Source organism: Motacilla alba, chromosome 3 (assembly GCF_015832195.1).
Source record: "Motacilla alba alba isolate MOTALB_02 chromosome 3, Motacilla_alba_V1.0_pri, whole genome shotgun sequence".
Taxonomy (NCBI): Eukaryota; Metazoa; Chordata; class Aves; order Passeriformes; family Motacillidae; genus Motacilla; species Motacilla alba.
In genome coordinates, this window is record NC_052018.1 from 93,386,000 (window position 1) to 93,398,096 (window position 12,097).

Here is a 12,097-nt window from a genome sequence, read left to right on the forward strand (position 1 = left end):
ATTAAAGGACTCTCCTGCAGAAGGAAATGAATGATAGACTCAGTTTTTGATGGAGAAAGCAAAATACTACTTCTATATGATATTAATGTGATCTTAAAATAGTGGGAAAGTTTTCTTTTAAGACATTGACAGAGAGGCAATGGTTTTGAGTAATGCAGGTTGATGTGTAGATGCTTTAAGATTAAATACGTGCTATATAAAGGCCTGCCAGCCTTAATTCTAATGTGCTACGAGACATTTTGCATATTTAAGAGTATGCAAAATGTCTTGTATCACACTGGAATTCATTCTGACAAGGCTTTATATAGCATTTATTTACACTCATATCGTACTTAAGGGAGAAGTGCAAACACTGGCTCCGTTTTGAATGGAAGTAACAAAAGGCAACACTAATTGTTCTGTTTTCCTCCTCCAAAAAGAAAACAAAACCAAAAAAACCCCACAACACAAAAAATAAAATAAAAGCAATCAAAAGTGGAAGCTTGTTTAATATTGCTCTACCATCATCCTGAAAGGCATAATAATTTGAGTTACACATCTGAACTGATTGGAGTTACAGAATCATATCTCCTTTTTGCATTTAACAATATATACAATATAAAATAAATACATTTACACAAATGGACATTGGTTGGAGCACACGGTATGATACACATCACAAAAATATACAGTTGATTGCTATACAGATGTGAAGCCCATCTACAGCTATAGACATGTTTGTTTTCATTTGTTGTTTTGTTTCGGTTTTTAACTACTGGCTATTATGCAACTCCTGGATTATTATAAGCAGTTTAATTTTTTTTGTCCTTTTGCGATCTTTGCACGATAAGACTGCCATAAAATGTTTTCCTAGGCAGGTAAACAGAGACGCTTAAATAATTAAAATACAATCACCAACACCCATTTTCTCTTCTATAAGAAAAATAGCAGTTTTAATTTTTTATATCTTTTTATGTTATCATTTAAATGCAAAATAGTGGAATAAATACAACAATCTGATCTGATTGAAACAAATGTGTAACTTCTGGGAGTTACACAATCATATTGCTTTAAATAAGAAAAAATTAAAAAATGAAGCAAAAATAGAAATTAAATTGTTATGGCTAAAACATACACCCTTTGAAATTTTCCCAACACTTCACATTAAGCAAGTGGTCTTGAAAGAACTCTTCTCCAGCAAGGTTTAAGATGAACAATATTATAAAGCCCGTGCAGTTCTTTTTAGCTAAGTTTCAGGTAATGGTTTTACAGTCTTGAGATACTTGTTCTTTTGCAGCTCCAAAAAACTACGGAAAATGAAAACTAAAGTTTGCACCGTGTGCCTTTAACACATCTCCATTTTTTGTGTGTTTTTTGTATACTTCTAGTTGATTGGCTTTTGACCCTGAAGCCCAAGTTCTTTAATGTGATACAGCAAAAACAATATTTATATTATATATTTATATATATATAGTGTACTTGAACAGTAGCAACTTAAACCCTGCACAAACTTTCTGGAAAATAAACTTTTTTTTTGCACTCTTACATACATAAATAATCTTATAGAATCAGCACCTTTTTCCCAGGAGTTGTATTATTTTTTTTGACATTTTTCAAAAGGGATGTGCCAATTTCTGAACTCCTATCACAGCTATAAATTTCAAGTTATTGACCATCTGAATGAATTGCTAATGATGATTTACCTAGAATCACACTACAGTCACTTCTCTACTGAGAAAACACAATCTACAATATAGTCCCATATAGCTAATGATAGATACACAGTTTTTTTTTCTTTTTCCTAGCATGTGGGCTGAGAGAGCATCGGCCCATTGTTATTTTGTTTAAAGCACACAACGTAGCAATAGTTTTGGAAACTTGTCCGCACCAAAAAAGTTTTGCAACAACACAGAGCGAGTTAATAACAACATCTGAGAGATGATTGAATAAAAGCTATATTTACAGCATTTAAAAATTAGACTTATCTATAATCTTGAAATATTCAAAGTTTTATTTCTAAGCTATACATTGGTATTCTATAATAAAGTGTTACAGAAATTATCCCTTGTTTTGAAAATATTATGATTTCAGTGTGTATCTGTTCATAACGAGTATTTGTTTGGAGTTTCGATCTCTTAATTATTACTAGGAAGAACTTTATTACCGGTAAGGAATAGAATATACTACTGTAATCTCCTGAGGAATTGTACATCCAATATTGTCTCTAATTCTACCCTGTGTCTATAAGCACACACCACAAGAATCCAAACACCACAAGAAGAACAAGACAACAGTCTTTGAATGCAACATAAAAATTCAGAAAAGCACAGCAAACATGAAACATTGAAAAGCTGAACTACATTTCTTTTGTTTGTTAGGATTACAATTTTAATTACATCTGTGTACATAGAATAAGGATGTTCACATAGTACAGGGAGCAGCTACTAACACTGGTACATTGGTATAGCATTTGATGGAGGTTATTGTTTATTGGTTATTTAGCGACTGTAGTTTTCTGGGGGCATCTAATCGGTTTATACATTAGATTACACCTCGTAACAGTCTTGAAACTGACTGACTTTCATGCTGTGACAATACTGGTTGAAAAGCACATACACTGGTTTAGCTACTTGTTAAGGATCGCCATTTACAAATGAAAATCTAAATCAATAAATAAGGTATAGAAGTGTTAAATTCTTCAATTTGGTCAGAAGTCTACTACTCTGATTTCTTAATTTTGCAAATGGCGGCATTCGCCTCATTGCCTCTAAGCTACTATTGGTTCGTAGGGTTTTTCTGCATGTGAGGTTACAATTTTGCAAACAGGCAGTAGTATCTTGTTCATTTGCAACTGAAGCAGTTAGAAATCACGCGGCGACCGCGCCCCTGCGCAGTCGCTGTCTCCTAACACCGTTACGGATTGGTATTTGACATGGAGTATTTATATGGTAGACTACTCGGCTATACTGCAGGTGTAATCTAATCCTTTGAGTCAGTGAACATTTAGTTATAAACTGGAGCTCATGTTAAGAAACTGGATGTTTTGGACCAGACTGGCACACAACATAAATTGCATCCGTGATAATATGCACCTTCCCTTCGACTATTGCTTTAGTAAGATAAATTCCCACATTAATAAATGGCTGAAAACTGGTAAAGCTGGTACAAAAAAATCTCCATTAGTAAGAAGAAACAAAACATTTAAAAAAATCTTCCTTCAGGATTCATTTGTCCTTCATTATTGTTCATCACTGTTCAAGCCAGCACAAAAATGCAGTATTTCTTTCTCTTTAGTATTGCATGAATGAATAAAGCTTAAACTATTCCCTGAAAAAGTTATATTGTAGCTAACCTAAGAAATATCTGGAAGACTTGAAAAAACAATTAAGGAATCAAATGGCTGTAACTGATCTAGATGGAAAATGCAATGATAAGAAGCAGCCGATGCATCGTCGCTTTAGTCGTCTAATTAGAGACTGCTCCTATGAAATCTAATACTGCATTCAGTCAGTTCATCGTGTTGTACTGTACTGCTAGGTACGGTGCTTCTCTCTTTGATTCCTTTGTCATTGGGGACATCATGGTTCATAATAAGTTCACTGGCATCCATATTATGGATTTCCATCCTTTGGCAGGCCTGGCTTCCATCTCTCTTCAATTAGAGACCTCTTTTAAAAAGTTCAGCAGCAAAGGAAAAAAAAAAGAGGAAAAGGAAAAAAGGAAAGGAAAGAACAGAAAGGAAAAGGGAGAAAAGGAAAAGAAAAAACTGCATCAGAAAGACACAGAAGAAAAAGTTGAAAGCTGCTTCACAGTCTTGCTGCTAAATATCAGTGCAGTCATTTAGTCATTTTTTCCTTAATTAAACACTAAGTTTCTTTGCCATTATTATCCTGTTTATTTTCCCTTTTTTTTTTTCTTTTTTTTTTTTTTAAAACGTGCATGATGGGGAAGCCCATGATGCTTTAGTCAGACCTTGGCCTCCAGCATTTCCAAAAAAAGTTTGTGCATGGGGACTTTGCCTTCCAGTTTGATGTTGTAGAAATGCTGCACAGCCTTGGTGGAGGTTTGTCTCAGAAGCGGGAGAGTCATCAACATCTTGCCTGCACGCCGAGGATCTTCCATGTGCTGCCCGGCCTCGTAATCCTGCAGAGCCTCATGTAAGACGTCCTGAAGTTTCTGCACTGCCTCAACATCCTCTATGTGCATTGAGTCTGCAAAACAAAGGAGCAACAGGAGGTTTCAGTCTGGTGTGCCAGGAGTTTGATAACGACACTTTCACTGGTTCTGCCCATCCTCTTTCATAAAGAGGGAAGATAATTACCCATTAATTTCTGTATTGACCTTTAGGAAAGTGTATTGAAATGCTGAGGAACTACAAACGTACAATTAACTCTTGGGTAAGTAATTCTTCTCCTCATCCTCCTCAAACAAGTGAAACAGTTACCCTCAGTGCTCCCCAAACCATCTGTAGGGTTACTGCTTTGAAGGAATGACAGTGCCAAGGGGCTGAAAGAGTGGAAGACTGCATTTTATCAGGGAAGCAAGGATAAAGCAAGGATGCCCTACTGTGGAAAAGCTCAGCAAAATTCTGTGTCAGGCTGCCCACTTGGAAGTCATGGACGTCACCAGTACTCAGAAACCCTGACTGTGGGATTAGGATCACTGCACCAAAACAAGGGAAATGCTGGTCTGAAGGGATTTCCTGATAGGTCTAGCAAATTTTTTCTCCCTCAGGCATATTCAGACATACAGGCAACACTTAGCATGTTCCTAAACAGCTTTTGTTTGGTGAAGCTATCATCTCCTACAAGGTGTAATCCTTCCCTCCCACCCCTACAGACAGTGGTTTATCTTGTTAGTGTTGGGGTTTTGCATTTTTTATAAAAGACTCAAAGCAAACACCTTGGCGTGCACCTTTGCAGGTGAGATGCCTTGGTGGTGTAAGTATTGAGTGACAGGCTCAGACGCAACATACACCAGGAACTAAACTAAACTGCTACATGACCTGAAAAGATTAAAGCAATGGAAGTGTGAAATAAAGAGAAAAAATCTAACTGAAATAACTGTAAACCCCTCAACTGGATAGATACAGAAAGTGAAGATGTCCCTGAGAACACGCAGTTACTGGACCATGCTGAGATTACTTTGGATGAGCAGCCCTAATTCTCTGACTTTTATGTAGTCATAAATGCCAAAGAAACCCTGATGTGGTCCAAAGTGAGATGAATGCAAGTAGGGAAAAACAGTTGTAGGTGAAAGAGGCCACCAAACAGCCCCTATCAGCTACCAAAACTCGGATGGTTAACAGACTTACAGAGCCAATAAAGCAGGACATGAAAATACAACTGCTGCAAGGGGGTACAAGCCCCAGGGACAGGCCACACTGTGCAAGCTTTGCCCAGGGTGAAACTGGGACACGGCACAATTAAAGTTCATCCTTGAAAACTCTACTTAGTGTAACACTACTTTGCATCCTAATTTTTGGGTTTGGAATGAAGCCCCTGTTCACAGACAGAATAACAACTGAGGAGCTGGATGGTGAAGAACCCACTTTCATTATTGTTTCCATGACCTGTAACCAGCAGTCTTATGCTCTGGATCGGTATTTGACAGAGCCTCATGTTTTAACCCTGTTGATGATTAAACGTCAACTTTTGCACGTGCTTCAAATATCTGAATTACATTCAGAGAATTAGGATGCATCTAAGATTCATTTCCTAAAAGCTGACATGCTACTGTTTCCTCAGATAATTAGGCCAGATAGTAAATACCTGTCTCCTTTCAAATACAAACATGTAAACTGAAACACAAACCAGTAAGTAACAGGTTAACAAAAATGTTCCAGTTCTTATTGTCACAACAAATGTGCAAATTGAAAAGGAAAAAAAAAATAAAGTTACAGCTCTCGCTCTAAAACAGACACTTAATTATATACAAGTTTGGATCATTTAGCACGTTTTATTGATTCTGATGACAGTTTATCTGTTAATTACACATAATGGAGTCCTATGGGAATTTTACATGTTTAATAATTCTGAGTCTTAGTGAATACATGCTCTAAGAAGCATGCAGCTATAACATACGCTGCTGGGATGTGATGCTGCACATCAAGGTGCACTGTGCTGAAAGCACAGACAAAGAAATTTCTCTCTTAGGGATAAAGAAGGCTACAACATTTAAAAAGATGACAGGCAAATATTACTTCTAGCAAAATTTAGTTCTAATTAATGTGAGGCCATTCCCTGAATCCATACATTTTTGATTGTTTTCTAATATGGTAATCCTATTCAGTAATTCTGTGTCAATAAGCGAAAAGCCCTGAATTCTGTGTCCTAGAAACAGATGTAATCGATACAGACATGCTAACACACATATACAGACGTGACTGATATCTTAAGCACAGGGTCCAGCCACTAGGCTTAATTTGGAATGCAATCTCCAAAAACACTGTTGTCTTTACTCCCTAACTCTTTACCAAGTCCTTGGATATTCACTGCTGTGCTACAGAACACATGATCTGCTACTCCAAGTAATTTTTCCATAAAACAAGTGCTGTTTGTGCAGAAAATACACACCTTTTCCTCCTTTCCCCAGATCCACAGTGCCAAGGCCAGATATGCTGGGGAACCAAATAGGAACACTTTATCTGCAACAAATACTTCATGAGTCAAAGACTGACTGTTCTCATTACTTTTTTGTTTTTTTTTACACCATGTTGCATAAAGAGACAGGTCTTTCTTGAGAACATGACTATAAAGGTTTAGTTTTTAACCCTTTAGAAAACTGGTCTGGTTTTGCCGAGAATCACTATTTGTAACAGTGATCATAAGTTTGCAATTAGATGGATGGAGTCCAGACGAAATGTATTTTTCACACAGAGGTGAAACCTGCCTAAGATATTTAACTCTGCAGTTTGGAGACCAATTTGGTCTGCAGCGTTAGGAGTATCTACCCTCTACATATTCCTTATAATCAAAGTGAGTGAGGAGGGAAAAGAAGAGAACACCCCCCAGAAAGGAATCAAAACCTGCCCTCTGAAACAGCTAGTACATTTAATGCTTTAAAATTCTTCCACTGTGTTGAAAACATCCAAACACAAGGGCTTTTACCTCCTCCTTGCAGGGATGATTGTGTACCATCCCTCTGGTAAACAGGGCAATTATTTACATGGAGAAGAAATAGTAATAAAGCATGTAATGTATTTGCTGCTGTCTTTGAAATTAATTTAATAGCTGGAAAGAACGTGCCCAGCCAGCTTGCTTGCCCCAAATGGTGGTTCATGGAGCAGTTCAGGAAGCTGTGCCCTGGAGAACAGACTTGGTCACAAGGAATGGGGTAAGAAAAAACAGCACAGAGAGGGGCACTTTCAGTGGTGATTAAGACTTCAAACTGTTCTTTTAAAATGGTGATTTAGCTTGAAAGATTTAAAAATTATGTAATCAAATTACTATGATAATTTAACTCCCCATTTACAGAAAAGATTCAAACTCATTTCAGCTGTACTCATTCTAGGGTCTGCCAATGTTTAAATGCAAACTCAATAAATCTGTGATAATTAATTAGACTATGATTCAGCTTGCAGATTGCTCAGGAAAATATTAATCTCTGCAAAAATCCTTCTTCAAGTTTTAGCCTTGCAGTCTGGAACTTCCACTTTATTCCTGATATTAAACGAATGTAGATCTTAATCCCTCAGGTGTAAGCCTTTGAAAATAAGGAAAATGGTTGAAAATGCTGAACTAGCCAAGGGGAAAAGAGGAGGAAAAATAAAAGAGAGAAATCTTTTCAGTAACTACAGACTGGCAGATGTAGAAGTGAATTCAGAGCAGGCTAACTCTTTGCTAAATATTGCTCATGTATTGGGATAAACCCAATCCTCACCAGTGTCATCAAGAACCACTATAATTTAAAGAAACACAGACAATTTGTGTGATAGTCTAGAAATAAAGAAAGAATTCCATAGAAAATATAAAATTTAATTATAAGTGAGTTTGAATGTTCTTCCTATACCATGAAAAACATTTTTGTTTAAGGGCTGGTTTGGGGTTTTTTTTAAGTGGCTTTGCAGCCAGTCTGAATAATTTACAATTACATCCCACACAGGTAATATCCAGAGGAAACCTATAGCCATATGTAACACACTTAAAAACCAGCGCCTGTATGATTAATGAAATTAAACAGGGTAATTTCAAAGTGTCATTTGAAAGACAGCAGAATTTGATGGTAAATGCCCTGCAAAAATACAATCCCAGGCTGGTGAAACTGAAGACAGATGAACACAGGACTTGTTGATACAACTGCTGAGTACATGGGATTTCCCTGGCAGGAAGAGGTTGTTCCTGATCAAAGCTGCCATGGGGAGAGTGAGATCAACAAATGAGGACATGGACTCATTGAGCTCTGCTTGGAGAATTTCATTCTATCCTTGCCAATGCCTTCTTTCATCATTACAATTTGGGAAAATAGAATTATACGTCTTCTGATCAGTTGATTGATCAGATCATTGCACAGAAATAGGAGAAAACCAGAGTTCTCATTCAAGAAAAACACCTTAAGGTCCAGACAGAAACTCAGATTACAATCTATCTCATTTAAATTCAAGCTTCATCTCAAATGCAGCAAACAAACATCCAACCACCCAAGAATCAATTAGAACACATCACAAAGGGTGACAGCTAGCTAAAAATTGGAAAGCACCTGACCTAAGGGCAAGGAAACCTCTCAAAACCCTGCTCTGAGGAAAGTTAAAGGCTGGCATCTATATATTTTGTATATAACATCACCTGGAAGTGGAAGAAAACCAGAGGTCTGATATGAAGTGTTTCTTCATGTCTGAAAATTCAGACAGCAAAAAGAAAATAGGACAGTGAATGAAGCAGCAGGGAGCATGCAGTACTGAATACACACATTAAGATGCTGGCAAACCACACTGGAGATGTAGATACCAGTAAGTACTTGAAATACAGCAACTGCTGTTATGTTTCTGATTCCATACAGCTGAGCCAGTTCACAAACTCAATCTGGAGAAATCCCTTTAAAAAGCTGTAGGATCCTGGAAGAACTAGATGGGATCAAAAAAAATGGTTTTGCTTTCTGTAAGGATGAAAAAATCCTAATCTGTGTTATGTCTCAAATAAAAGAGATTTTTTTATCTAGATTGTACTGCTAATCCAAAAACCCCACAAAACCCAATGCACTGTTTATTAATGGGTGAATTGTTCTCAGAACTACAGAATCCCTTCCTCTCCCCCTGAAACATGTGCCAGATTTGCACAAGGACACAAAGTGCTTGCCCACATTGTGTTTCTCTCCATTTTTATGAAAAACACAACACACTGACTTTGTGAAAAGCATACTTCTTAAGATAGAAGCAACCCATGGAAATGGCCAATTGCAAATCAAACCAGGTTCTTGGTTCCCTCATCCAGCAAGAATTCCTGTCCTTTTTCCATCCAGAGCTGAAATTACCCCAGACACTTACTTAGGTCTTCCCTGTGTTGGGTAAACAAATATACTTCATTTTGACCTGCCTGTTTTACCTGAGCAGAACTGTTTGCTAGGATCTGCATGGTTAGGCTAAGAGACAAGCACAGAGGCAAACAGATTATTTTCCCTGACAAAAGAATATGGCAAAACTGGTCTGCATCTGGAACATTTTATTGGAAATGGACACTTCAATCAGAACAGATGCTGAAAATGACAGAGGAATAAATTAAGAATTCCTTGTCCATAGGAATTACAGGCAGTGAAAACTGAAAACAAAGGCTTGTGTGATTGATTTTAGTGACTGAGGCCTTAGTCTGGATTGCCCTGGTTTGGCCTACTTTTCAGAAGAGATAAAAACTGAAGCTTGAAAACAGTTTTTAAAACACAGTAGAAAATGAAGGGATAGTAAGAAAAGGAATTACTTCATAGAATGGGGACTTTATTTTAGGGGCTAACTGGATTAGCAGTGAACTAAAACCACTGGCCCAAGGAAGTTAAAACATAATAAACCAGCATTTTCTCTTTTATTCTTGAAATGGCTTACTTTCCACTAGGAGAGGTAGTGAGGGCAATAAACACAGGAATATTTGCTGCAAAGCAGAACAAACAGCACACTATGAACTGGCTCAAGACCCTACACTATAAGACTAATAAAAGCCTGGAAAAAAGGGAACACAAATGATAGAGCTGGGGGTGAGACACCAACTAAAAGAAAATGTTGAATAAAGACTTCCAAGTACTTTCTATTCACTATAAGATGTAAGAAATTACCACAACTACCATTGAGGACAACTAAGTTTGGCCTTGTTTCTTGCCCTTTATGACTCTCACGCTACCAACAGTAAATACTATCTGCTTACTCCCTAACCAAGTGAGGAACAGGCTCAAGTTACTCAGTTACTATGAGTAGCTTCCAGAAAAAAAGGGAAAAAAAACGTTATTAACCACTGATTAAACATTAATTAACCACTGATCAACTCAGCTGCCACTTCCTAATGCCAACATTAAGCAACTGGTACCAGAGGTATTTATTTTCCCTAAGAATTGTGGGTATCATCTATTTGATTACATGAAAATGAAACATGATGAATAAACTGTTTGCAAGCAACATGAAAACTTCGACTATGGTGCTGACTTCCTTTTCCAAAAATTTGTTTCTGTGGTGTAATATTCTCTATACAAAACTACATTGAAGAGTTAAGACCTTGCTACTTATATTTGTCAAAATAAAGACTGGTAACAAACCCTTAACACACTGCTATGTGTGTCTGTGTATATATACATCTATATCTATGTCCAATCAAAAAAGGTATGTCTTAATCATGAATTCAAACACTAACAAGATGACTATATACAACAAAATGAAAAACATTATTAGAAATGAAATACAGCATGTTGTGACAAGCACTGGGAATAAAGATGATGTCCTGTGGAGTAAGCGATTTACTGGGCTCTATCAATTAATTTCTATTATAATAATATCATATAATGGTGATAGCCTACTGCTCTGAGTATATTGTGTCTGGAAAGCTAAAAAACTTATAAAAACTTGCTAATTTTTTAACAGGATGAGATGATAGTGTAACTTTACTGGCACCAATATTGATCTGCACTTCATTATGCTAAAATGCACAAGCTACTTTTTGGTTCACATGCCTTCTGTACTGAGAGGGTGATTTTTTTCCTAATTTTATTTTTTTTTTATGAGAGTTAATATCAAAGACCAGAAATGGAAGGGTGAGCAGAAGTCCTCTTCTCTTTTTTGTGGTACATGCTACACAGCCAGTATTAGCATTTAAGATTAAATTTTCAACAGTGCATAAGGCTGTACTTTTAAGTGCCTAGCACCCACATTTGAGTCAGGTTTTTCAAGATGCCAGCAGCCTATTAAGCAGATGCACAGAGATCAGATTTTCAAATGTGCTGATGTATTTTGACCCTCCAGTTCCTTACGTTAGGTCTTAGATGGGAACTGAGCTTCTCTTATAACTCTGGCCTCAGTTGTGACTCCTAAGCTCTTCTGCAACATTTGGCCTGGAGGCCCAGTTTAGTCCTTACTGATTAAAAAAAAAAAACTGCTCCCCTGCAACTCCCTGCTTAGTATTACCCTAATCAATACATGGGAACACGTCCTAGCACAGAAGAGACTAGCAGCTCATCTTTTCCGTGCTGGAGCGTTCCCGTGCGCGTGCCTGCACTTGTGTACACTTCGAGCATATTTTGTAAATATTTCACCTTCCCTTACACATGAGGAAGTAATTGGTACATGCATGTTTTGGAAACCATTCAAAGTTGATTTTCTGCGTGGGTAAACAAAGCGCTCATTGGTGCCAGCTCGCCTCATTTGGGCGGTGCGAGGCAGAACGCGGGGCAGCCGCATCCCGCAGCTTCCAGGTACCTCCTGGCTTTTGTGTACACAAGGCAGGGAAAGAAGGGAGGAACTCGTGATACTGGCAGGACCAAGGACAACGCCAAGGAAAGAGTGACTTCTCTGAAGTGTAAAGGCTGTGTTAATTACTATCAAATCAATGCAGATGCTTAAATCTAACCTGATAAATTCCATATTTACATATCAAATTTAACTGTTGAAATCATGCCTCTACAGACTTAACGTACGCACGACTGAAATGTC

At 37.4% G+C, this 12,097-nt stretch overlaps 1 protein-coding gene across 42 annotated transcripts in view; it reads right to left on the reverse strand.

The window, feature by feature from the left end:
- Positions 1-470: 470 nt before the first annotated feature.
- Positions 471-12,097, reverse strand: part of ESRRG (estrogen related receptor gamma) — a 389,887-nt gene continuing 378,260 nt past the window's right edge. For all 42 annotated transcript variants that reach the window (XM_038131555.1, XM_038131540.1, XM_038131541.1 and 39 more), the window contains one exon: positions 471-4,190. In XM_038131555.1, coding sequence (XP_037987483.1) covers positions 3,946-4,190 — 245 coding nt within the window. In that variant the 3' untranslated portion in view covers positions 471-3,945. The remainder of the gene's footprint in view (positions 4,191-12,097) is intronic.